The 24,995-nt window shown below is 56.5% G+C and overlaps 1 protein-coding gene across 2 annotated transcripts; it reads left to right on the forward strand.

Moving 5' to 3' along the window:
* The first annotated feature begins 498 nt into the window (after nt 1-498).
* On the forward strand, nt 499-22,408 carry CD5 (CD5 molecule). 2 transcript variants are annotated; one of them, XM_067037341.1, is made up of 11 exons: nt 499-641; nt 12,539-12,586; nt 14,537-14,848; nt 15,328-15,390; nt 15,610-15,942; nt 17,972-18,265; nt 18,923-19,048; nt 19,770-19,823; nt 20,588-20,707; nt 21,242-21,333; nt 21,933-22,408. In XM_067037341.1, exons 1-10 carry the CDS (start codon nt 590-592, stop codon nt 21,328-21,330), a joined length of 1,491 nt encoding a protein of 496 aa, XP_066893442.1. In that variant the 5' UTR covers nt 499-589; the 3' UTR covers nt 21,331-21,333; nt 21,933-22,408. The 2 variants fall into 2 exon arrangements, with proteins under 2 accessions (XP_066893442.1, XP_058926462.1); XM_059070479.2 differs by having other exon boundaries at nt 509-641; nt 21,776-22,402.
* Nucleotides 22,409-24,995: the final 2,587 nt, after the last annotated feature.

A 24,995-nucleotide genomic window follows, 5' to 3' on the forward strand; every position in this document is an offset into this window, starting at 1 on the left:
CCCAGGGTCCGTGGAGGATCCCTCTCCTGTGCCTGCTCGTCCAATGCCACCTGCAGGGATTCACCTCCAACTCCTACCTCATCCCGGTAGCGGAGATGGAGGGTTTGGTTTGGTTTTCCGTCACTGAGTCTCCGCTGCAAGGACTGGGGTGGTGCCCGCCACCTCCCACCCCTCACTCATCACCCCAGCACAACTCAGAGGCCTCTCGGTGGGACGTGTCCCCCGTCTCTCCCAACCCCCTCCCCCAGGCCTCCCTCCCCTCGGCCCGGCTCAGGGGTCCCCCAGGCCGCAGCCCTGTCCCAGCATGGCGGGCTCAGGGCACTGCCCCAGGCCTAGGCACCCCGGGCAGGAAGCTGGCAGAGACCAGGGCCGCCATCCGAACTGGGGCAGATGGTTTTACCCAAGAGGAAGTTGACAGTTTCAACTTCAAACACGATGACACGGGCGCCACACTGCCTGCTCCCCTGTCCCACCCTCGCATGAGCCTGCCCGCCCCTCCCCCTTCTCCCGGAGAGGCAGACACGGGGCCAGACACCCTCACCTACAGGGGCCGAGCTTGCCGAGGCTGAGGCAGGAGGAGGCCGCGCCCATGGGGTCTCAGCATCCGCCGCTGGCCGCCCTGTACCTGCTAGGGCTGCTGGGTGAGTACCCCTTCTGGGGTGTCTGCCGGGGTACCTGGGCTCAGGGTACAGAGAGGAAGATGCCAGAGTCAGATGCCGTCAGTCTGACTCAGGCCCGCATGTCTCCTCTCTGGAGCAGCACAGAGGGTCGGGGCCGCCAGGATCCCGGTCTTCTCCCCCAGCCCCAGCTCAGCTCTTGGCCCTGCTTGTCCCATCCCCGGGGCCCCACCTCTGCTTCTCTCTTGCACTGTTGGGGACCTTACTGTCCCCTTCGAGGTGGAATCCATGCCAAGATCAGACCCTCAGCCTAGAAAGCAAGCTGTCCAGCCCTCATTCAATGCCGGCTTCCCTCTGTGGCTACGCCCCCTCCCCTCATGAGTGTCCGGCCTTTACTTGGATGCCTCCAGGGACAGGAGACTCACCATCTCCTGGGCAGTTCTGATGCTGCTGTGGGCAGAAGAGGCCAGGGCAGGGTGGGGACCGGATCACAGTCGAGCAGGTGTCAAGGACATACACCTTAGTCCCGAGTCACTCTGGCTTCATCCCAGAGGGGGTCTCAGCCAGGCCTGCCAGCCAGGTGTGGGTCTACGTCACTCCAGACCCAGAGGAGGGGCTTCTGAACACCTCCCCGGGGGCCACTGTAGAATTGACTTGGGGCCTCTGGAGAGGCTTGTCTGGGGATAAGGTTAGGGGTGGGTGAGTCTGAGGCCTACTGTTTGCCAGAGGGGAGACGGTGGAAAGGGCAGTCCTCCAGCCCTGAGGCCTTGGGCCGCTAGTTCGGGACCGGAGCCCTGCCGTTGGGGTGTCACCGACACTGGCCAGTGGGGAGGATTCTGAGCGAGCGGGACAGGCGGCGGGGGGTGGGGGGGGCGGGAATGTACTTCGTGACCTGAGCCCTGGGGTCCAAGCCTGGCCACGTATGACCTCAGGTCTGTGCCTCTCCGGGCCTCCATCTCCTTATTTATAAAATGCAGGGGGGGTGAACCGGGTAAGATCTGACCACTCCTCAAGGGTTTGTCTTGGGACGGGAACAGGTGAGAAGAGGCGGTAGCTTGCAGCTTCCCAGTTTGGAGGGAAAGGACTTGGGGAGACTTTGCCTGCCTAGTGGGGGCCCTCAGTCCCTCCTAGAAAACGGGTGTGTAGGTGTATGTGTGTGTGAGAGGTGTGTGTGTGTGTGTGTGTGTACGTGTGTGTGTTTTCATGGGCAAAACATGGCCTCCAAACGTAGACTTGCCTTCTCCCATGCATGTGGCAATGGCACATGTGCACACATGTTCTCGTGGCTGTGCTTCCATGGAGCTGCAGGAGGTACAGAGTGCCTTCTGTCCCCAGGGCAGAGGCTGACGGATGGACCCCGCTGCTTACGGGACCCTCCTGAGGAGCTGCTGTGGCCTCCTTGGCCTTGGAGATTCCAAGGACCAGGCCCCTAAACTCCCCACCTACCGCTCACCTGTGGCCTCTGACCCCAACTGGGCAGGAGTCTAGCCAAGCCCCCTGGGAGTCGGGGTGGAGTCCTGCTCTGCTGGCCTCCCCCTGAACCCCATCAGGGGCAAGGCTCCTGGTAGAACTAGGCCTAATGGAGCCCAGAGTCAGGAAGCCTTGGAGGCAGTGCCTTCACCAGAGTATGGGAACCATCTGGAAGCCCAGGAGCACAGGATTCCCAGTGTGTGTGTGTGTGTGTGTGTGTGTGTGTGTGTGTGTGTGTGTGTGTGTGTGTGTGTGTGTGTGTCACTGGTGGATAACAAACATTCCCATTGTTCAGCGGGTCACAGCTTAAGAAATACTTTTAAAGCCATTTTCTTCTGAAAGCTTCACAACAGCCTAGTAAGCAGGTAGGCCCATTGTCCCCATTTTACAGCGTGGAAAACTGAGCTCCAGGGGGAGCAGCTAGTGAGCTGAAGAGCCCACCCCAGCCCAGTGCTCCTGCTCTCATGGAGGCTCCTCTGTACCCCTAGCCAAGAGCAAAGACACACCAAAGCCACTCCCACGAGTAGGAAAATGGCTGCAGGACATAACCAGCACCAGCAGACAGGCAGCCACCAAGGGCTGGGGACACCTAGGGCCAGGGCTGTGGCTGGGGGCAAACAGCACAGGCACCCTTCAAGACATTCCAGGTAGAGTTGCTTCACCGTCAGAGCCCTGGGAACACTGCGGCCTCTTGGCTGGCCATCAAGTTTGTGCGCATGGCTTGGGGACCTTTGGTACAAGAAGATGCCCACAGCCTGCTTCCCTCCGCAGCTGCCCTGAGCTCCAACCTGCCCAAGGCTCACCTGCTGAAGGTGGGGCATGGAGGCAGCCCTGATCACTGCCCAGAGGCTCAGGCCCAGCCACCGGGACTCCAGAAGCTGGCACTAAGGCTCGGGAAAGTCACAGACTTAGCAGTTTGAATTCTGGTCCCCCCTTGCCAGCTGGGTGACCATGGACCTGTTCTGTAAGCTTCAGTTTCCTCTTCTGCAAAATTGGAATAATAATAGGACCTGGGCTTCCCTGGTGGCGCAGTGGTTGAGAGTCCGCCTGCCGATGCAGGGGACACGGGTTCGTGCCCCGGTCCGGGAGGGTCCCGCATGCCGCAGGGCGGCTGGGCCCGAGAGCCGTGGCCGCTGGGCCTGCGCGTCCGGAGCCTGTGCTCCGCAGCGGGAGAGGCCACAGAGGTGAGAGGTCCACATACCACCCCCCCAAAAAAAAAAAAATAATAGGACCTGCCTCATAGCGATTTATAAGGATTACGTGAATCAATGAATACAGAGCTTTAATAGGAATGTCGGTTTGTGTAAGCGCTCAGTAAGCATTAATAATAATAATAAATTCATTTATTATATAAATTTATTATTATTATTATCAGAGTCAGCAAGAAACAAGGTGAGTCAGGACCTGGTGGGGAGGACTTGAGCCTAGCCATCAGTCTTTCTCTCCCCCAACCCTCCTGCACAGGCTAGTTATTCATTCATTTATTCATCCACATACATTTATTGAGCATCTACTATGTGTCCAGCTCTGTGTAAAACTCTGGGGGTACAGCCGTGATCCACACAGGAGTCCACCCTCATGGAGGGCGCACCCGAAATATTTACAAATTTCTAAATATTGTGATCAGTGCAACGAAGGAAACAGCAATGGCTGAGACTCATTAACCAAGTTCACGTTCGAAGGGGCTCCCAGTCTGAGGGGCTCCTCTCTGAGGAGGTGATGTCTCGTCTAAGACCCGAATGATGGAAGGAACCAGCCAGGCAGAGAAAAGTGGGAGGAGTTTCCCAGGCAGAGGGGACATCAAGGGTAAAGGCAATGGGCAGGACAGGCCCGAGGAGGGCTGGGCATCCACAGTAGAGGAGAGGAGAGGGGACGCCTGGTGTGAGCCCGCCATCCGGCCCGTGGCCCCAGCTGCAGAGCTGAGGCCCCTGCTGGCTCTGAGTGCAAAGAATCAGGCCCCCAGCAAACCCGAGCTTCCCCACCCCCAGCGGGTAGCAGAGGGACCTGGGGGCTCACGGGCTGGCACTGTCCCCTCTGGTCACTCTGACCAGCGCCTACAGTTCAGAGGGGTTTCCCTGCAGTGACCAGGGGACCAGGGAGGGACTTCAACTCCACCCAACAAAATTGACTGAACACCTATTCTGTGTGCATGGATGTGGGTGCCTGTGGGTGCCTGGTGAGCATGTGTGTGTGTGCTGTGTGTGTACCTGCTATATGTGTGCCTGTGTTGCGTGCAGACATGTGTGAAGGCCTGTGGGGCTTTGGAGCAACGCAGATCTGGGCTCGATTTCTGCTTGGCCACTCACAAATGACAAGAACACCCCTCTGAGACTCAGCCTTCTCATCTATAAAATGGGGATAACCACTGTGCCCCATCTCAAAGGATAATTGCTATCATTAAATCTGGTTCATTCATTCATTCAGACAGCAAGTATTTATTGAGCACCTACTATGTGTCAGGTACTGTTCTAAATGCTGGGGACGCAGCAGTGAACCATCAAAATTCCTGTCCAGGTGCATCCAGCATCGTAGTTGGGGTGTGACGGGGAGACAGACGGAGAGAAGCCAAATCAATGACCGTATGGATGTCAGGAGGTCACCAAGTGATGTGAGGTTAGGGACTGGGAGCTCGGGGGCCATGTCGTAGCCCAGGAGGCTGCAGCGGGTCTCATGGGAAGATGATATTCGAGTAAATACATGTAGGAAATGAGTGATTGCACCATGCTATGTGGACCCAGGACGACGGCTGCAGGCAGACGGGCCGTCACACACAGGCTGGTGGCAAGGCAGCTGTGGAGGCCTCCATGAGCACAGAGCGTTCTCTCCAGTGAACTCAAGGCACCCAGGGGCCAAGCAGAGGAGAAAGGGGGCAGAGTGCCCTGGAGAGAAACTGGAACTCTCGCCTCTCCAGGTCCACAAGCCCTTATCTGGAGCCTCTGGCCAGATGCATTTGGGAACCCAGAATTTTCCAGACTTGGGCAACATGCCATAATCAAACACATTCCCGTTTCTGCAGTGAAACCGAATTCCCACACTGAAGGCACAAATGCCTTCCTGCCAAATGCATCAGAAAAGACTTTTGGTTTTGGACTTTGAATTGCAGATAGGGAATCGTGGCCCTGTATCACCTCCTCTATAACTACTACTGTTACCACCCCTGCCCTCATCATTGTTATGTACCCCTGGGGGGGGCTTGACCCATACGGCTCCCACAGGGACCCTGATACTCCCTTCTCCCTGGGGCACAGCTGGGAGAGATGTGGTAGAAACAGGATAGGAGATTGGCGGCAACTGGCAGACGTGGCAAGGGTCCCCTGTTCTGCCACAGACTCCCCTCCGGAGTGAGCCCCTCTCTCTCCCCGGCCTCAGTTTCCCCCTTCTGTACCATGGGCGAGAAGGCTCTGGGGTCTCCCAGTGGTAGAGTCATGGGGCCCTGTCAAGTGATGGTGATGGAGTTTCTGCACCGGTCCTACCACCAGCGAGCTGTGTGACCTTGGGCAAGTCACTGAGCCTCTCTGAACCTCGGTTTCTTGATCTGAAAATAAGGGTGAGCTCGGTCCCTTCTTCACAGGGCTGTGCATGGAAAGGACGAGCCCCTGTGCGGGCTTTGGGATATGTGAAGCTCCGAACAGAAAGGAGGCCTTGTCCTCGTGACAGTGGAGTCACATACGGTGGCGTGAAGCTCACGCAAATTCAATCAGACACACGAGGCCACCAGGGAGAGCGTGGAATTGCAATTCAGATACGAAGGCCACTCTGCCCACAAGCTGCTTACTAGCGCTCAACGGCGCAGACCCTGGGTGAGCGAGATTAGAGACCTGAATCCGCTGTTCCTTCTGCAGGCTCCAGCCCCCAGGCTCCTCCTGGCATAAGCCCAGTGTGATTTTCTACAAGTTTTGCACATAAAAAGGCTCCTGATCAAAAAACAACCACTTCATCTGGTGCTCAACCGGAGAAACAGAATTTTGGCCCTTTGTGATCTTCGTTTCCCTGAAGCCCTGATACAGATTCAGGTTAACACCTCCACTGATGAGAGTCGTTTCAGAAAAGCAGAGTTCTTGGCCTTCCGAGTCAGCCTCTCAGCAGAGGATGAGGGAAGGAAAAGCCAGAGTGCCCCCCAAAGGCAGTTGACATATTGTGTTTGCTGTAAATTGATGAGAATGTTATGGACTATGAAAGGGTATCACTGTTAATGGAATAAATGGAACAGCAGACTTCCAAACCACACTAAATCAGTCTGTCGGTCTCCTTATCCGGAAGACAGAGTGATGACAGCCCCCCTGATTGAGGCTGTCGGGAAGAAACGGGGTCTCCCGTGAAAAACCCTTGGGGTCTGCATGGGGTAAGAGGTCGCTGTCACTATCATTATCATCAGTAAAGTCCCAGCTCCTCCCTGGGGTCCCAGTGGCCCCCGGACCCTCGGCAGGCCACACTCTTGTCTCCGTTTCTCAGTGTGTAGGGGTCAGAGGTGGCATCAAAGGTACAAGCTCTGAAGCCAGCAGCCTGGGCCAAGTTGTGGCTCTGCTGTAAAGTGGGACTTATAATGCAGGTCCACCATCTGCAATTCCAAAACCCCCCAAAATTTGCAAATTTCTGGCAAACGTTTACAGTGCAACTCCTGACCTGAATGAATAGGAGACTATTTATAATCGTGACACATCCCACTTAGTGCGAAAATTCATATGTTTCGCTGCAGAAACCATCATGTGTTTGAAGCTGAGGCTCTCCAGATGCAGGGTGACAGTAGGGTGCCCCAAGGGTGCTGGCAAACCAGGACAGAACAGGCCGCCCTGAGGGCTCATGGGGATACAGCCCTGCGTGGCCAGAGCATATCGTTTTTAAAAAACATCTGGGGCTTCCCTGGTGGCGCAGTGGTTGAGAGTCCGCCTGCCGATGCAGGGGACACGGGTTCGTGCCCCGGTCCGGGAGGATCCCACATGCCGCGGAGCGGCTGGGCCCGTGAGCCACGGCCGCTGAGCCTGCGCGTCCGGAGCCTGTGCTCCGCAGCGGGAGAGACCACAACAGTGAGAGGCCCGCATACCGCAAAAAAAATTAAAATAACAAAAATTTTTAAAAAAATTAAAAAAACATCTGGATCTTGGGATTTTTTTTTTTTTTAAAAGAAAAGTAAGGGACTTCCCTGGAGGTCCCGTGGTTAAAACTCTGTGCTTCTACTGCAGGGGGGCTCAGGTTTGATCCCTGATTGGGGAACTAAGATCTGCAAGCAGCACGGTAAGGCCAAAAAAAGAAAAAGAAACAAAGCAGAAAGAAACCTTTCAAAACAACGGGCTCCAGGAAAAAAATTATAACACTGTGCTGAGCAAATAAAACTCATCTGTGGCCTGACGTGGCCCAGAGTATTGCTGTACAGGGAGCCAAAGAGAGAACCACCCAGAATGAGGGGGGATGCAAGAGGAGACGGGAAGGAGGGGCTGAGCACGTAAATGTCTCAGAGCCTCTTTTAGGAATTCATTTATTCCTCACTGAGACCTTATCAGGGCAGGCCGAGTCAAAATGGTTAAATTTCTGCAAAGGCAGAGATGGGGAGAGTGAAAAAGCCTTCCTACTGTTTCTCTGGATTTGGGGCCCTGATCTTTCCCTGGCTTGGCCAGTCTAAGCCCTAAATAGTGGGGCCTCCAATGAAAGGTTGGCAGGGGAGGCAAGGGGCCTGGCCCCAGCTGCTTGGGGTGTGGTGTTGGATGAGAGACTGGGGAACGGCAGGATGTTTCTGTGCCTCCTGCCCCTCTTGGTATCGTGGGTCCCCAGGCCTCTGTTTACAGGTTCTGCAGCAGCAAAGCCTTGGGCCTCGGGCTGCACGCAGGGGCTGGGCTAAGCTGTAGCCAGGGAGGGGGTCAGAGGGACCCCGAGCACAGCCAGCAGGGTTCAGGGGAAGGAGGATGTTGGTCTGATCCCTGTGAGGAGCAGCTAAAAGAATGAAAATAAGTTGTGGACGATCAAAACCTGAACGGATCCCTGGACAGACAGGAAGAAGCAGCACCCAGGAAGGCTCGCAGTCAGTCACACATCTCACCGGCCCACGCCCGCCCGCCTGCCTGCCTGCCTGCTGCTGAGCTACATCAGGAGCTGAAGATTACAGATCATGGAAGTTTGAACCGAAAGGAAGGTGAGGGAGGGTGGACGCTAACCTCCTGACTTTACAGACGAGAAGACCAAGCCCAGAGAGGTCGAGTGACTTGCCAAGATCACACAGCAAGCTCATGGCAAGTCTTCCCACGGTGTGTTTCACTGACTGAAGGGAATCCCAGGTTCACTCTCTTTCATCAGGTTTGCACGCCGGGAACATGCAGGAATTGGTGAAACACGGAGCAGGCCGTGGCAGCCTTCCCTCTGAAGGGAAGGGAGGCAGCTTGGCCCAGCGGTCAAAAGCACAGACTGTGTGCCAGATGGCCTGGCTTGGAGTCCTGGGGCCACTCTTCAACAGTTGCTTAGCAAGTTAGTTAATCTCTCTGTTCCCTCATCTATAAAACGGAGATCAAAATAATACTGCCAACTTCACAGAGCTGTGGTGATGTTTGAGAGAATTAATGTATACAAATGCCTAGGAGAAAGTACAACTATAAGAGTGTGGATGATGGTAGTGGTGGTGGTGGTGGTGGTGGTGGTGATCGTGGTGGTGGTGATGGAGGTGATGATGGTGGTGGTGATGGAGGTGGTGGTGGTGATGGAGGTGATGGTGGTGGTGATGGAGGTGATGGTGGTGGTGGTGATGGAGGTGATGATGGTGGTGGTGATGGAGGTGGTGGTGGTGATGGAGGTGATGGTGGTGGTGATGGAGGTGATGATGGTGGTGGTGGTGATGGAGGTGATGGTGGTGGTGGTGGTGATGGAGGTGATGGTGGTGGTGATGGAGGTGATGGTGGTGGTGGTGATGGAGGTGATGATGGTGGTGGTGATGGAGGTGGTGGTGGTGATGGAGGTGATGGTGGTGGTGGTGATGGAGGTGATGATGGTGGTGGTGATGGAGGTGGTGGTGGTGATGGAGGTGATGGTGGTGGTGATGGAGGTGATGGTGGTGGTGGTGATGGAGGTGATGATGGTGGTGGTGATGGAGGTGGTGGTGGTGATGGAGGTGATGGTGGTGGTGATGGAGGTGATGATGATGGTGGTGGTGATGGAGGTGGTGGTGGTGATGGAGGTGATGGTGGTGGTGGTGATGGAGGTGATGATGGTGGTGGTGATGGAGGTGATGATGGTTGTGGTGATGGAGGTGATGGTGACGGTGACTGTATTGGTGGTTGATGGTGATGACGGTGGTAGTGGTGACGGTGACAGTGACTCTATTGACGGTGGTGATGGTGATGGTGGTGGTGACAGTGACAGTGACAGAGGGACAAGACAAAAAACGCTGCTCACCTGAGGCCAGTCAGGCTCTCAGAGGGAGGCAAAGCCCTGGAATGCATAGATGCCTTTTCTCCACAGAGCATTTTCTTTTTTAGAATTTTTCTTGGTTCTCAGGTTGTGCAGTCTTTCCTGAGAATGTTCTCTGGCTGTTCTGTGTGAGATCCACAGGGATGGTCAGGCCCAGTCCCTGTCCCCAGGGGCTTCGGGGTCCGGGGACTCCAGCACCAGGGTCAGGGTCAAGGTCATGTTCATTTCTGCTCATCTGTCCGCTTTGGAGGCCCAACTGGATGGCAGAAAGCAGAGAGATGGGTTTGGAAAGCAGGCTCGCAGTTCAAATCCAGGCCCTGCCAGTTGCTGGCGGTGTTACCCAGGACAGGGCACTTGCCTCTCCTGACAGCTAGATTGTGACCATGTTCAACTCAAATTGTGGGGCCGTGTGGAAGATGAACGATATCCGTAAGGACCCCTCGCCCAGTGCTGAGTACACAGTAGGTGTTCAATAATTGGTAGCTGCCGTTAACGGACGTTAACTGTGGTGGCTTTGGGACTGCGGAGGTCCCAGGTGGGAAAGGGAGGTGGCGAGCCCGGTGATCTGGCTCTCCAAGCATCCAGACAGGGACCCCTGCTCCTGGGAAAACTACCCAGCAGGCCTGCAGTCCCGCCCACCCCTGCCCCGGGGCCCAGCCAGCTCCACAACCAGCAACACCAGCTCTGAGCATTGAACACCGGCCAGGAAGGCAGTGGGCTGTCTTTTGCACAGATTATTTCATCTCGTCTTCACAACATCGCTATGAAGCTGGTCCCTTTCTTGCTCCCATACTGCAGACCATGAAACTGAGGCTCACAGGGGCTAAGGAAGTGGCAGAGCTGGTACTCAGACCCAGAGAAAGGCATCAGTGCCAGAAAACCTATCCTGCAACATTCAGTACCAAAGAGTGGGTCTTTGGGTCCCCTATCCCCATAAGTGCCCTCAGGGTTTAGCCAAAGAAATGAATCCCTAAAGGTATACAGCCCCATTCATGGTGGCAACTGGGACAGAGGGAGGTAGGAGTGGAAGGTCGGGGGTGAGCGGTGAGGGCTGGACAAAGGGTCCCCTGTCTCCTCTCTCACCAAGCTAGATGGGCATCTCCACCACGTCCTCCTGAGGCTGCCCTGCCCATTGCAATAGATCAGATGACTGACAGCTGGCCAACCCCCTCCCAACCCAGGCCAGAGCTCAGGCCTCTGCTCTGGACCCGACATGCCCACTGTGTGAGAAACGCCTTCCCCTTCCAAGGCCCAGGACTCCCGGGGCAACCATGGCGGGCTCTTGCCAAGATGGAAGAAACTTACCATAGGCCACAACTTAATTACAAGGAGTCTTGGTTGGAGGGAGAGGGCAGGCTGGTGGGTAATGACTCCCCTTAAAATTCTACCACCAGCTTCAGAACACTCAGGCAAAAACGGGACTTTTTACACCCAGCAACAACTTCTCAAAAGAAACTTAAACACAACTCTTTGCTATATAAAGTACTCACCCTGACCAATGCCACCCCCAGCTCCCAACTGAGAAGCAAGCCCCGGGGCAGATGGAAACCAAACACTTGCTCCACGACCGATAAAGCCGGGCAGTGAACATGGAGGGTGGGCTCTGGGGCCATACAGGTGTGCCACCCGACCCGTCCCCACCCAGATCAAACCTCTGCCCCAGCCACACATGAGCCGGCCACCGACAACGGGCCTCTTTGACACCCCTCCAGCCCTGTTCCACAGTCAGACGAGGCTGGGAGGAGGCGGGGCTGCCCAATGGCCCACATTCCTATCGAAAGGACCCAGGCAGGAGCCAGGACAGAGGGGAGGCCGGTTCCCCCCAGACCCGAGTCCACTGGGCTCCTTCACCAGCTGACCGTGTGATTTTGGGCAAGCCTCTGTGCCTCTCTGAGCTCTGATTGCCTCCTCTGGAGCTGGCAGCTGTTAAAGAGAAATTGCTATCATCCTTATCCTGCCTTGGGAACTCTAGAAAGTAACAAACGTTCTGGGTTCCCATTCTGGCTCACTTCTCAGCTCTCTAGAACCATGACGTTCAAACTCTTTTTGATGGAAAGCAACACTCGGGATGTTTTGTTTTGTTTTGTTTTGTTTTGTTTTGTTTTGTTTTTGCGGTATGCGGGCCTCTCACTGTTGTGGCCTCTCCCGTTGCGGAGCACAGGCTCCGGACGCGCAGGCCTAGCGGCCATGGCTCACGGGCTTAGTTGCTCCGCGGCATGTGGGATCTTCCCGGACCAGGGCACGAACCCGTGTCTCCTGCATCGGCAGGCGGATTCTCAACCACTGCGCCACCAGGGAAGCCCCTCGGGATGTTTTTATATTGTCAGCCAACGCACACAAAGTGAGTCTTATCCTCACAAAACACGATGCATTCTGACATTCTCTATTCTTGTCCATTTCAGTTTTTTTAAAATTGATCGTTGTGTTACTACATGATTTTTAAAAAATTGACGGTTGCAAGGCTGCATATTACTACAGAGAGAGCATGAGGAAATTTGGAGGGGGGTGATAGGACTGTTGTATGCCTTGATGGTTACGGCGATTATGCAGATCTGTGTGTGTGTTCACATTCATAGAATCGTGCACTAAAAGAAAATGCAATTTACTGCATGTTCGTTTAAAAAGTAAAGTTTGGGGGCTTCCCTGGTGGCGCAGTGGTTGAGAGTCCGCCTGCCGATGCGGGGGACTCGGGTTCGTGCCCCGGTCCGGGAAGATCCCACATGCCGCGGAGCGGCTGGGCCCGTGAGCCGTGGCCGCTGAGCCTGTGCGTCCGGAGCCTGTGCCCCGCGACAGTGAGAGGCCTGTGTACCGCAAAAAAATAAAAAATAAAATAAATAAATAAAAAGTAAAGTTTTAAAACAAGAAGGAACACTGATGGTTGCAACCCACTAAACTGGTTTCACGACCCGCCTAAGGGTTGCCACGTGTAGTGTGAAAATCCCTGCCCCTGAAGCCCATGACGGTGGCTGGAGGCAAAAATGCCATTGATCAGGCTGTGAGTAGAGGTGAGGCAAAGCAGGAGAGAGACGTCCCTTCCTGACCCTCTTCTCTTCTTTCTGCAGTCACTTGCCGCCTCAGAGGCCTCGGGGGGCTCAACTTAGAGGACCAAGGTAAGAAAGAGCCACATGGAGAACGGGGCATGGAACGATTCCACCAGGCTGTAGGGGGACCTGCCATCCCTCCATCGGAGCGAATCCCACCTTACAGAGAGAGAGAGAGACAGAGAGAGTGCAGCCCACACCCCCTACACACGCATACACGCATGCACGCACACTTAAGAGGCCCATTTGCAGATAGATGCCCTAGATGGCTGTAAAGCACCCCACAAATGCTAGGTGTCATGCTAATTATTATTATGACCCACTCACCAGGCACAAAAAAGATACTGGCCATAAATGCACCTTGCAAAGTCCTTTTCCTGCCCAGTCCTGCCAGATGCTCCCTGGCCAGAGACATTTGCAGTTGGGGCTGCAGAGAGAGGCTGCACCAGATTGTAAAGTGTGTGAAGTGTCTTGCCTTAGAGGTTGGACTTTAATCCTGGAGGCTAGTGTTTCCCAAACAGGGTTCCACGGAACTTGTTGGTAGGCAACACTACGTCACCCACTGCAGACTCCTGACAGGGGACACTGGCCTAGTAAAGGCTCTGAGAAGTCCTGCGATGAGGAACTCTGTTAAGCGTTTTCAGGTTCAGCAGTTCCCAGACTCACTTCACCACAGACCTCTCTTTTTCACATTTCCTGAGATAACATCACGCTGAATGTATTTGGGGACAAATGTGGCGAGAGGATCTCATGAAGCTACCAGGCAACCAGAAGGGGCCACAGAGGGCTTGGTAGGCCCTGGGCCGGGACCTGGAATCCTGCAATGGCATCCTAGCTCCAAACTCGAGCAAGACTGTTTCTGCTGTACAATCCCACTTACATAACGTTTGAGAACAGGCAGAACTCATCTCTAGTGACAGAAAGCAGATCAGTGGTTGCCTGAGGCTGGATTCAGGGAAATCGACTGTGAAGAGGCATGGGGGAACTGCCGGGGGACGGGCATGCTCTTTGTGTAGAGCATGGCGGGGGCTGCAGGTGTGTATACATTTGTCAAATTCCATTGAACAAGGGCCCTGAAAATGAGTGCATGTCCCTGTATGTAAATTGTACCTCGATAAAATTGATTTTTAAAGTTAGAGATGGGCTTCCCTGGTGGCGCAGTGGTTGAGAGTCTGCCTGCCGATGCAGGGGACACGGGTCCGCGCCCCGGTCCGGGAGGATCCCACGTGCCGCGGAGCGGCTGGGCCCGTGAGCCATGGCCGCTGAGGCTGCGCGTCCGGAGCCTGTGCTCCGCAACGGGACAGGCCACAACAGTGAGAGGCCCGCGTACCGCAAAAAAAAAAAAAAAAGTTAGAGACAAGGGGGAAAGGGGGAGGGAGAGGGATGGACTGGGAGTTTAGGGTTGGTAGATGCAAACTGTTTCATTTAGAATGAGTAAAGAACAAGGTCCTACTGTAGAGCACAGAGAACTATATCCAATCTCCTGGGATAAATCATCATGGAAAAGAATATTAAATAAAGAATGTCTGTATGTGTATAACTGAGTCACTTTGCTGTACAGCTGAGATTGGCACAGCATGGTAAGTCAACTAGCCTCCAATTTAAAAAATGAACAGAATAAAATAAAATAAAAGTTAGAGAGAGAGAAAAAAAATCAGGCTCCGGGCCCCATCTGGGGTCTATTGAAACAGAATTTCCAGGAAGGGGCGATTCTGCAGGACGGTGGGTGCCGAGAGCCCCTCGCTCACTGCTGCGAGTTCCCTGGGCTCTGAGGTCTCAAGCCCCATCCTCCTGGCCTGGTTTCAAGGGACCACCTGGATCGGGAAGAGCGCCAGCCTGAGTTTCCGGAAAGTCCCTGCAAGGTCCCAGAGGATGAAGCTCACGGGAGGAGCAAAGCAGGCAGCCCGTGGGCAGAGGGCAACTTGCTAGGGGTGGGGTCCAGACGGGGGAGGTGCAGGGAGAGGCCCCACGGAGGGCCCTTTCCAGCCTGACTGCCCCCTCCACCTCTTTGACCCCTAGGGTTCACAGTGAGGCTAAGCGGCTCCAGCTCGCGGTGCCAGGGCCATCTGGAGGTCAACTACAAGGACAAGTGGTACACGGTGCACAGCCAGAGCTGGGGCCTGCACCCGTTCCACCGGGGCGACCCCGGTCAGGCCTGGAAGCTCTGCCAGGAGCTGCGATGCAGGGAGCCCTTGCTCCTCTCCCACTTCCGTCACTTCAGAGGGAAGCGACCCCAGAGCCAGATCACCTGCCGCGGACAACTGGGGTCCTTCTCCAACTGCAGCGACAGCAAGGCAAACCAGGGGGACCCTCTGGCCCTGATCTGCTTAGGTGGGTAACAAGCTGGCCCCGTGGGTTCCCTGGGGCTGGGCACCAGCCCCGAGGAGGCCGCCCACGCCTGTGATCTGGGGCCTGAGCAGGCAGGTGGAAGGGGTCCCCGATTTACAACTACCCTCTCAGAAACATAAATTGGTGGGGGACTGGAGGAGGAGTACCGAGGGCGCACTGGCACCTGTCTGGGGATGGAAAGGGTCGAGGAGCTGGTTCTGCCAACGGTTAACTTCATTGTCTCCCCCTTAACCTCTGTTTTCCCAACTGTAAAATGGGCCGGCACTGCCTGCCTCGCAGGAGGCCTAGACACAACGTGTGGGGCAAGTGGGCTTAATGGGGCCCGTGGTACTTACATCATGAGTTCCAGGTCTTTCTCAACATGGCCGGTCGTTGACCCCAACTCTCCCCACACCCCCTACTCTTCCCTCCTCCCTCCCAGGGTCCCGTCCCCCCCCCCTAACCAGAGCATGTCTTTTCAGAGCCACTGAGGACAACACCTCTTCCCACGAGCCCCCCGCCCATGACCACTCCAGAGCCCACAGGTAAAAGGATTCTGAGGGCCCTGGGGGTAGGGTGTCGGCTTTAGCAAATAAAAACACAGGATGTTCAGTTACATTTAAATTTCGGATAAGCATGAAAAGTTGTAGCACACGTTCCATGCAGTATTTGGGACCTCGGCCAGCGTCTGTGTGTTTGAACCACAGGGTAAGAAGGGCCCCACTGCTGGTCATCAGCACTCACGTCCCTCCCCACCTCCCCAGCTCCTCCCAGGCTGCAGCTGGTGGCGCGACCCGGGGGCCTCCGGTGTGCAGGCCTGGTGGAGTTCTACAGCGGCAGCCTGGGTGGCACCGTCGGCATCGAGTCCCAGGACGGGATCCAGGACCTGGGGAACCTCATCTGTGCAGCCCTCCAGTGTGGCTCTTTCCTGAAGCCTCTGCCGGAGACCGAGGCAGCCAGGACACTAGAGCCAGGAGAGAGAGGTCCCTTGCCAATCCGGTGGAAGATGCAGAACAGAAGATGTGCCTCGCTAGAGCAGTGCTTCAGAAAAGTTCAGCCCCAGGCGGGAGGCCAAGCTCTTGGCCTCATCTGTTCTGGTGAGTGGGACCGGGCCGAGACTCACGGGCGCCCCCATGTGGTCGGTCGGTCACCACGCGTTCCCGAAAGCCCTACATGCAGCACAGGGCACTAGCGCTACGGAGAACACAAGGGACACGGAGGGCTGCTCGTCGGCCTCTAAGAGGTAGGGCGGCCATGGGGTGGGGAGGCCACACTCACACCCAATGCCCCAGGCATCTCTGCAAAGTAACGCAGAACAAGCCCAACTGTACCGCTGGCTCGGCTGCCACACGGGGAAGTGGCAGGACTTACAGGAGGAGGCATGGTCTGCTGGTGAGTTTGGCGGACTGTGGCTTGTGTCAAGGGCCCGAGCAGGATGCGGCGCTTGGAGGGGACCAGGCTTGCCGGAGGGCAGTTCATAAATCCCAGGGACAGATGATGTCGGAGCGATGGTGAGACATAGGAGGTCCCTGAGGCACAACAGGTAGAGAAAGGCCAGAGCAGGGCCCCAGAGGGCTTCCTGCGGAGGCTCCCGAATCACAGGCCACCAACCGGAAGAGACTGGCGACGCCGGTGTGGCTGAGGGCAGGAGCCCAGAGGCTGGTCTGGGGGGATCCCAAAACGAGGATCAGTGGGGAAACGGAGGGGAAAGGGACCACAGGTCAAAATAAGGATAATCACGGCAAGCCTCGGGACGTAGTGGGCTCCCATCACCAAATGGTCTAGTGAAGTCCAGACTCTAAGAATTCATACTTCCTGAGTGCTTACGTCACGTTGGGGGCTATTCAGGGCATTCCTTCATTTTCACAACGAGCTTAGAAGGTGGGTGCTATTATTATCCCGACCTTACAGATGAGGAAGCTGAGGCTCAGAGAGGTTACATTTCTTACTCAGTATCACAGAGCACTAGCTGGGGTTTCCCCTCAAGCAGCATCGCTCCAGAGCCTGTCGTGTAAGCCTTGGCTCCTCCAGGTGTGGTCCTGGACCAGCAGCATTGGCTTCCTTTGGCTGGTTAGAAATGCAGACTCCCAGGCCCCACCCTCCACCTGCTAATCAGGATCTGCCTTTCAGCAAAGTCTCAGGGACTCATGTGCACACATCTGGGAAGCATTTGCTCTGGCCCACTGGGCTATCCTGCAGGCAGGATAGCCCCCAAACCACTGGACACACGGTGTGAATTAGAAAGATGCTGCCCCCTCCAGGCAGAAGCAGCCCCCAGGGATCTCTTGGCCTGATGGAAAAATCTGGCTGGCTCTCAGGGCCAGCCGCCCCTCTGCTAGGAGCCCTCCTGTAGGCTACAACTTGCAAAAACCATACCCGGAAGTCTTGCCTTTGAATTTTTTTTTTTTTTTTCTAAATAGAAGAGTTACTAGACCTTTGAAGGTGGATGTTGCTATAGAAACTGGCCAAAGCTGCTGAGGTCACAACTCGCTCTAACTCGAGCACATGTGGGCCTCCAGGCCCAACGCTGATAGGCGGAAGCAAATCAGTTTCTGTTGGACCAGGCCCTTTTATGAAAGTTGGTCCCTCCAGGCTTGAGGCCTGGGCAGCAGGATTCCTGGATTCAGTGCCACCTGCGAACCTCCAGGACTCAGAGCAGGAGGTATTTCCCACCCCCGGGCCTCAGTTTCCCCTCTCTGAAAAGCCCTCCCAGCTCTCAAGGAGCAGCGAGAGGACGCGAGGACATTTCAAAGAGGGAAGCGGACCCAGGTGGAGCCTATTTCCCCACTCCTCTTCTCTTAATGCCAGCTGGGTGGGGGACGACTCCCTGCTGCTGGCCGCTGACGGGCGCTGCCACCCTGCCAGCCTCTTCAGCGAACGTGCCCAAGCCGTTGCAGCTGCCCAGAGGCGCCAGGGACAGGGCTTGATGGGGCAAATGCCAGAAGAAGGGAAAGGCAGAAGAAAGGAAGGCAGTCCCACATGGTACCCAGACCCCCGAGAGCCGGGCCCTGCCAGGGCCCCCACTTTGCCAGGGTCACGGGGTCCCAGCGGCCAGTCATGCAGCCCTGGGGCCCAGGGAGCTCCCGCCGAGCCCGCCACCTCACCTCCCACTGCTTTCCCCCCCAGATTTCCAGCCCAAGGTGCAGAGCCGCCTAGTGGGGGGCAGTGGCACGTGTGAAGGCTCCGTGGAGGTGCGCCAGGGCAAGCAGTGGGACGCCCTGTGCGACAGCTCCTCGGCCAAGGGCACGGCGAGGTGGGAGGACGTGTGCCGGGAGCAGCAGTGCGGCAACGTCAGCTCCTTCCAGCTGCTGGACACCGGCGAGAAGACCTCCGGGGGGTTCTTCTGTCCCCCGGGGAAGCTGTCCCAGTGCCACCAGCTTCTGCAGAAAAAGTCCCACTGCAAGAGAGTGTTTGTCACCTGTGAGTTGGGCCCGGCCCATGGTGGGTGGCGGGCAGTTCCGGATTTCCCTTCTAAGACTCAGTCAGTGGGCACATTTCTGAAGAACAGGCCCCAGGAACTAAAGAGAGAGCCCTAGGAAAGGATGGAGAGGGACGACGGATGAGGGGAGAGGGGACAAGAGTGCTCAGACAGCAGGGAGCACGGACCATAGATAGGAGACTGGCCGTCGCCGTCAGGCAGCTAATGAACAACAGAACTCTCATTCCGTCAGCTGCTCTTGCAGATGGAAAATAGAAAAGCAAGGGAGAGGGGTGCATGTCTGCCACATTAATGCTAACTGACTAACACAGAAAAGAGAGAGATGAATGGATGGATGGCTATTTGTCTATGATGGCAAGGTGATCACTCGTAAGTAACTGGAAAATGGTGGAAACTTAAAAGAGTTGATCACAGGAGGGGCAGACGATAGCCGGATGATCAACTGTCAGATAGTAAATGGTGGATGAATGAACGGGTAGCAGAGAATTTCAGAGATGGGTGGAGAGATGGGAGACAGAACACTGCCTTCTGCACATGCTGGTGGATTACTGGGGGAAGCCAGCCAGCCAGGAGCTGCCCTCTGAACGGACAGCTTTGATGCCTCCAGGCTGGGACTGACTTAACTCTGCCTCCTGCAGGCCAGAACACAAGCCCAGCGGGCCTGGGTGCAGGTACAGTGACGAGTATCATCCTAGCCCTCGTGCTTGTGGCAGCGCTGCTGGTCGTGTGTGGCCCTCTCGCCTACAAGAAGCTGGCGAAGAAACGTAGGTGTGGGTGCCCCGAACCTCCTCCCTTTCAAGCCCCTGCGTGGGGGAGACTGGACGGGTGGCCCACGAGCCCCACAGAGGAGGGTTCCCGCCTCCAGAAAGCCGGCTGGGAGCACCTCTGCTTCACCACCCAGCCCTGCCCCTCTCCCGCCCACCGGCCCTCCTCCGCACCAAGTACCAAACAGAAAGCCAGGGAAATCACTGCTTCGCCCACATCCGGGGCCCAGCTGGGACCCACTCCAGCCCAGAGGGAGGCTCTGGGCATTCTTTAGACTGTGCTGGGTCCAGAGGGTCTGACCCCAGAAGACACGTGTCCCAGGCCGGCTCCACCACTCAGCAGCTAATCGAACCGCTTCCTCCCTGAGCTCTGGTTTCCTCATGCAACAAGTGGGCGACCGCAGACCCTGTGAACGTAGTGGGTACCATCCCGGCCTTGCAGAAGCCGGGAGGGAATCATTCGGAGACAAGGGTGTGAGATTAGAGAGGCTGCCCGCTGCCAGAGGTGGGCAGTGATGGCTGGGTCCCTGGTGCCCTCCCAGGTCTTAATTCTGGTTCTAAACACCCCGCGGTGGTTCCTCCTGGAGAACCGGCCCCTCAGCATGCACCTGCCGCCTCCTCCCTCCTTCCCTGGCTCCCGCCCCCCCCCCACCCGCCTACTCCCGTCTCAACCCCCCCTCCCCCTCCCCCACCCCATGTGCCTTTCCTGTCTGTCACCCAGTCCGCCAGAAGAAGCAGCGCCAGTGGATTGGCCCGACGGGAATGAACCAGAACAGTAAGTAGCCCCGGAGGCAGGATCCTGCCTCAGCCCAGGCCGGTAGCCACGGGACTCAGGAAGGAGGCCGGGGAGGAGGGTCCCGGGAAATCAGTGAGTTAAGCAAAGCTAGACGCGGTTCTTTACTTCAGGACGGGCATTTTTGCGTGGTTCATCTCCAAGGCGGACGTATGTTAAGAAGGGCCGTCCGAGCTAGATTTAGCACGGAATGTCTTTATCAGGGAACAACTTTACAAGGCCAGTTTTAAGACATTTTGATGCAGCCGGCCCTGTCCCCACCCCTGGTCTCCATCCTCTCTCCTTCTGGCCACAGCCAGAGCCCCCTTTGCGGGTAGAACCGCAGCCCTCCTCCTGCCTCTACTCCACCTTCTCCCCGACTTTATGCGTCAAGGGCCAATGCCTTCAAGAAGGCTCTGTGTTGTCAAGTCTTTCTTACAATATAAAGACCCTCCGTTCCAGGAGGGCAGGGACCATAGCTGCCCTATCGCTCGTGTTCCAATTCCCTGCTTGATAAATGTTGGATAACTGACTGACTGATGGCCTGCCCGCCAGCCAACCCAAAGCTGCTCTAAAAGCCTGAGCCCTGCTAGGATGAGCCTCCCCGGGAAGAAAGGGAAAAAGGGACGCACTGAAGGAGCTCAGGGGGCCCTTGGCCCCCACCCACGCGTTACACAATGGGAACAGGAAATTCGAGACGGGCCCCTGTTGGGGAGGAGGAGGACAGAGCCTCGCGTCTAATGACACTGTCTCCCACACCTGCTCAGTGTCTTTCCATCGCAACCACACGGTGACTGTCCGGTCCCAGGCTGAGAACCCCACGGCCTCCCACCTGGAGAACGAGTACAGTCAGCCTCCCAGGAACTCCCAAATCTCAGCTTTTCCAGGTAAGCACCAGCTGGCGCCGCTAGGAATGCCGGCAGGGCCGAGCAGAGGGTCACATGATTGCCTGGAGAAAGCAGGGAGGCTGAGCAGGGGGCAGAAGATCAAAAGGCCCCTTTGACAGCCGGTCACGGCAGGGTACGGAAGGGATACAGCCTTAACGGGCCACTGGGCTAGAGAGAAGAATGTGCCAGGATGTCATTAACCCCAGCACCGCTGTGACCTAAAGGACCTGTTTCTCAGTAAATGAGGCCCCTCGGATCCCTCGGAGGCAGAACAGAGCATCCATCAGTGGCCCGCAGAGCCCTGGATCGAGTGCTCCCCGGCTGGCGCTGACAATTAAGCCGCAGGGAGCCCGGCTTTCAGCATCATTAGAGGACACTAGCTGATCTGATCACAACAGTTTCAGGGCTGTTGAGCCACCAGCTCAGAAAGCCTCTGTGATCTTCCAGCCCCCGCGGGGCTCTTGGCTCTGAGGGGCTCTCTCTGTGTAGCCTGGAGGGAAACCCCTGCTCAAATGGCCTCCTTTCTTTCCACAGCTCTGGAAGGGGCCCTGCATCGCGTCTCCACCCAGCCCGATAACTCCTCTGACAGTGACTATGATCTGCACGGGGCTCAGAGGCTGTAAAAGGTGAGCCTGGCGCCCGCCAGAGTCCTGGGGATAGGCACCAGCCGCCTGGTTCCTCACCTCTGCTCACCCTGGCCGTCCATGACCCGGGTGGGGGGCGGGGGGAGGAGCATCTAGACTCTCGTAAAGGAAAAGAGTAAGCATCAGCAATTTCGGTGACGGGAGCCGATCTGGCCATTTGAGCCGAGGGGTCGTGGACCTTAAACTCCATCTCAGAAGGCTACATGAAAGAGCCCCTAAGGGTAGGGGAAGTTTAATAGGTACAAGCTACTACGTATAAAAGAAATAAGCTAGGGGGATGTATTGTACAGCACAGAGAACATAGCCAGTATTTTATAATAACTATAAATGGAGTATAATCTATAAGCATTTTGAATCACTATGTTGTACACCTGAAACTAACATAATATTGTAAATCAACTGTACCTCGATTTTGTTAAAAAAGCACCCCTGAGAGTATCCTGATGGACTTACAGCAGCAGGAAGGAGAAGCCGCTAGCCCTGACATTGGGCTGGGGGCTTCGGGCCTGTCCCCCACCTCCCTGAACCATCTCCAGAGTATGAAACTTCCTCCGCCGACACACTTCCTTCTCACCACACAGAACCGGGACCCGGGAGCAAACATCGAGAGCCAGACCTTTTGTCCTGAGAATACTCTGAAGTCACTGCTTGGAAAACAATGTCCAAGTCCTTGCCCGGCAGGACCGTGGACGTGACTTTCCAACACATCCTACTGCCCTGCAGAGGCAGGCCAGCTCGGACATCTCTCTACATCTTCACCAGCCCAGGCGAAGACCCCAACGCAGCTCAGCTGGCCACCCCCCCCCGCCAGGTGTGGAAGCTGCGAAAGGGCAGAGCCCCGAAGCAAACATCCCTCCCAAGCAGAGAGACACGGGGTGCAGACCCGGGCAGCCCCCTCCCCCACCTGTGGGACTCAGCTCTCTTCTCCAACTCTGACTCATGAGGACCCCCAAGGATGCTCACACCTTGCGGGTGGTGGGAGGCAAAGGCTGATTTCTCTCGTGCATTTTTAATATGTTCTTTGTAAATAATGATTTTTCTGCTTCCTGACAACTAGATTGCCCGGCCTCCTCAATCCAGGGTCCACCCCTGTGGATCCCTCTGGGGGTGCCATTGGGAAGGGGCACCTAGCAGAGGGCGAGGGGCTCTGCAGCCTCATGGTCAGAAGGTGCAACCCTGACACAGGACCGCCTAGCACAGCACAGCAGCCACCAGCCAGCCCGTGTGGCTGCCTGACCCAGAGCCTCATCACCAGCCCTCAATCTGTGCCCCCTCCCCTCGCAGCCCCTCACTTGACCGAGAGCAGGGACCACTGGCTGTCAAGCCCAAAGGGCACCAGTGCCACCTCAGGACCCTGCACAAAGTGGGTACCTAGTAAATCCTCGCCGATTTGGGATTTGGGTTCACAGGGCTATTGAAAGTCCAAAGCTCAAGTCATTTCAGCCAATCAGTTAACCTTGTAACCTGAGAGTAAGAGACCAGGACTGAACATTCCTGTGGGTTAAGTAATTCCCTTAACTGAAATAGTCCCCTCGACTCCCCGGCAAGCCTAGACACATACCTAAATCCTGCAGTGCCTGGGTTTCCTTAACAACGAGCCAGAGGAGGACATCTGACTCGTAACTTAAGGATCTAGTGAAGGGAGAGGACTGGCCAGGCCTCCCTGGGCCCTGAGAAGACATCTCGGGGCTGGGGCCTTTCTCCACTCGATTTGGCCCCATATCCACTGGGAGATATCAATGGTCCAGGCCACAGAAGCAACTCTGGAAGAGCAAAAGGAAGTTCCTAGAAGGATACGGTGGGGATGAGGGGGTGCTCACAGAGTCGGGGAGCTGGAGGGGCACAAGCGTGCCAGAGGAGCCTGGCCAGCCCTCTGCCCCCACTGACACCCTCCAACCGACCTCTCACCCACCCCCTGCTCAGGACTCTGTCCCGAGAGAGCCCAGGGTGTGGCTCTGCCCCTGACCGTGCAGGGAATCCAGAAACAGGGACACCTAGTCACTGGGTACCTGGAGTCACCTGGCAGAGATTCCTATACTGAAGGGGCTCCTCAAAAGGGAACTGGGGGCTTCCCTGGTGGCGCAGTGGTTGAGAGTCCGCCTGCCGATGCAGGGGACGCGGGTTCGTGCCCCGGTCCGGGAAGATCCCACGTGCTGCGGAGCGGCTGGGCCCGTGAGCCGTGGCCGCTGAGCCTGCGCGTCCGGAGCCTGAGCTCCGCAACGGGAGGGGTCACGACAGTGAGAGGCCCACGTACCCACGTACCGCAAAAAAAAAAAAAAAAGGAAACCGGGAGGCTGCTCCCAGGGAGGGGCAAAGGGCCCGAGGCACCAACTGTCTCTCACCAGCCCCTTTCCGGATAAAAGCTCTTTAATCTCTAGTCTGGCCACCATTCAGTGGCCTCACAGCCACCACGGCCTACTTAAAAACATACCACCCCCAAAAAAGAGCTGCGTTGAGCAGCAAGTCTCTCCACAAAACTGTTTTGCAAGTGGTGGTGGGCTTGGGTGATGCATTTCCAGAAAGATGTTTGGGTCAGCAACTGAATAGGAACTACCTCAGCCTCGGAGGCACCTTTGTCAAGTTCCAGCCTCGGTGGGCAGACCCAGCCCGGTCTCCCTCAGCCGCAGAGGATGCCCTACTGTGACCCGGGCCCACCCCGGGGGCCACGTTCCAGCCTGCGGGCCCCCAACCCCTCCACCCCCAGCCCAGAGCAGAGCAGAGGATACACCCTCTACCTCAGCCAGAGAGGGCAGCACTCATCTGCCCCGCCCACTCCCCCGAATCCTGTTGCCTACCTGACCCTCACGGGCAACCTGATTCTAGCACGTTCTCTGCATGTTAAGTCAAGGAGACTGGGGACCCCAAAAGGAAAGCTCACTCGCACTACCAAGGGCCAGGTCTAGCTGCAAAGCTGTCACGCCGCTAGGGTCTGGGAGTACCGAGTGGCACTGAAAGGGCATTTCAAACGGCCTCGCTGCATCTAAGTGTCCTTCTCACCGCGCTAGGAATCTCTGTGAGGCTCTGAACTTGACACTTAGGGTCTGTCCCCGTGCAGCCCACAAGGCAGCAAGAAGCCCACTGCGGTCTGGCAGAGGACGCCCAGTGATTTCATGTGGCGGGTGCAGGTCAGGGAGGAAGGGGTGGGGAGGGCCCGGGGAGAGGGAGAGGTAAGAGCAGCAGGGGTGGCGCCCTGAGTGACCAGCGAGAGCAGCTCTCCGCCGAGCTGCTTAGAAAGTGGTGCTTCCAGTGGTTGAGAATCCGCCTGCCGATGCAGGAGACACGGGTTCGTGCCCTGGTCCGGGAAGATCCCACATGCCGCGGAGCAACTAAGCCCGTGAGCCATGGCCGCTAGGCCTGCGCGTCCGGAGCCTGTGCTCCGCAACGGGAGAGGCCACAACAGTGAGAGGCCCGCGTACCGCAAAAAAAAAAAAAAAAAAAAAAAAAGAAAGTGGTGCTTCCTCTCTTCGGCCCCTGGAACCCCCGACCGCCACTCTGGGACCAACCCAAAGCACCGACTTGATCGTGCCCCCTCCCCCAGCCCGTGAGATTTTCAGCTTCTTCCTACAAAGTCCAGGGGTCTCCTAGCTCTCCCTGGTGTCCGGCGTCCTCAGCCCGATACGCTTTCAAGGCAAGGTCAGAGTTCA

The sequence above is a fragment of the Kogia breviceps genome, chromosome 7, assembly GCF_026419965.1.
Source record: "Kogia breviceps isolate mKogBre1 chromosome 7, mKogBre1 haplotype 1, whole genome shotgun sequence".
NCBI lineage: Eukaryota > Metazoa > Chordata > Mammalia > Artiodactyla > Physeteridae > Kogia > Kogia breviceps.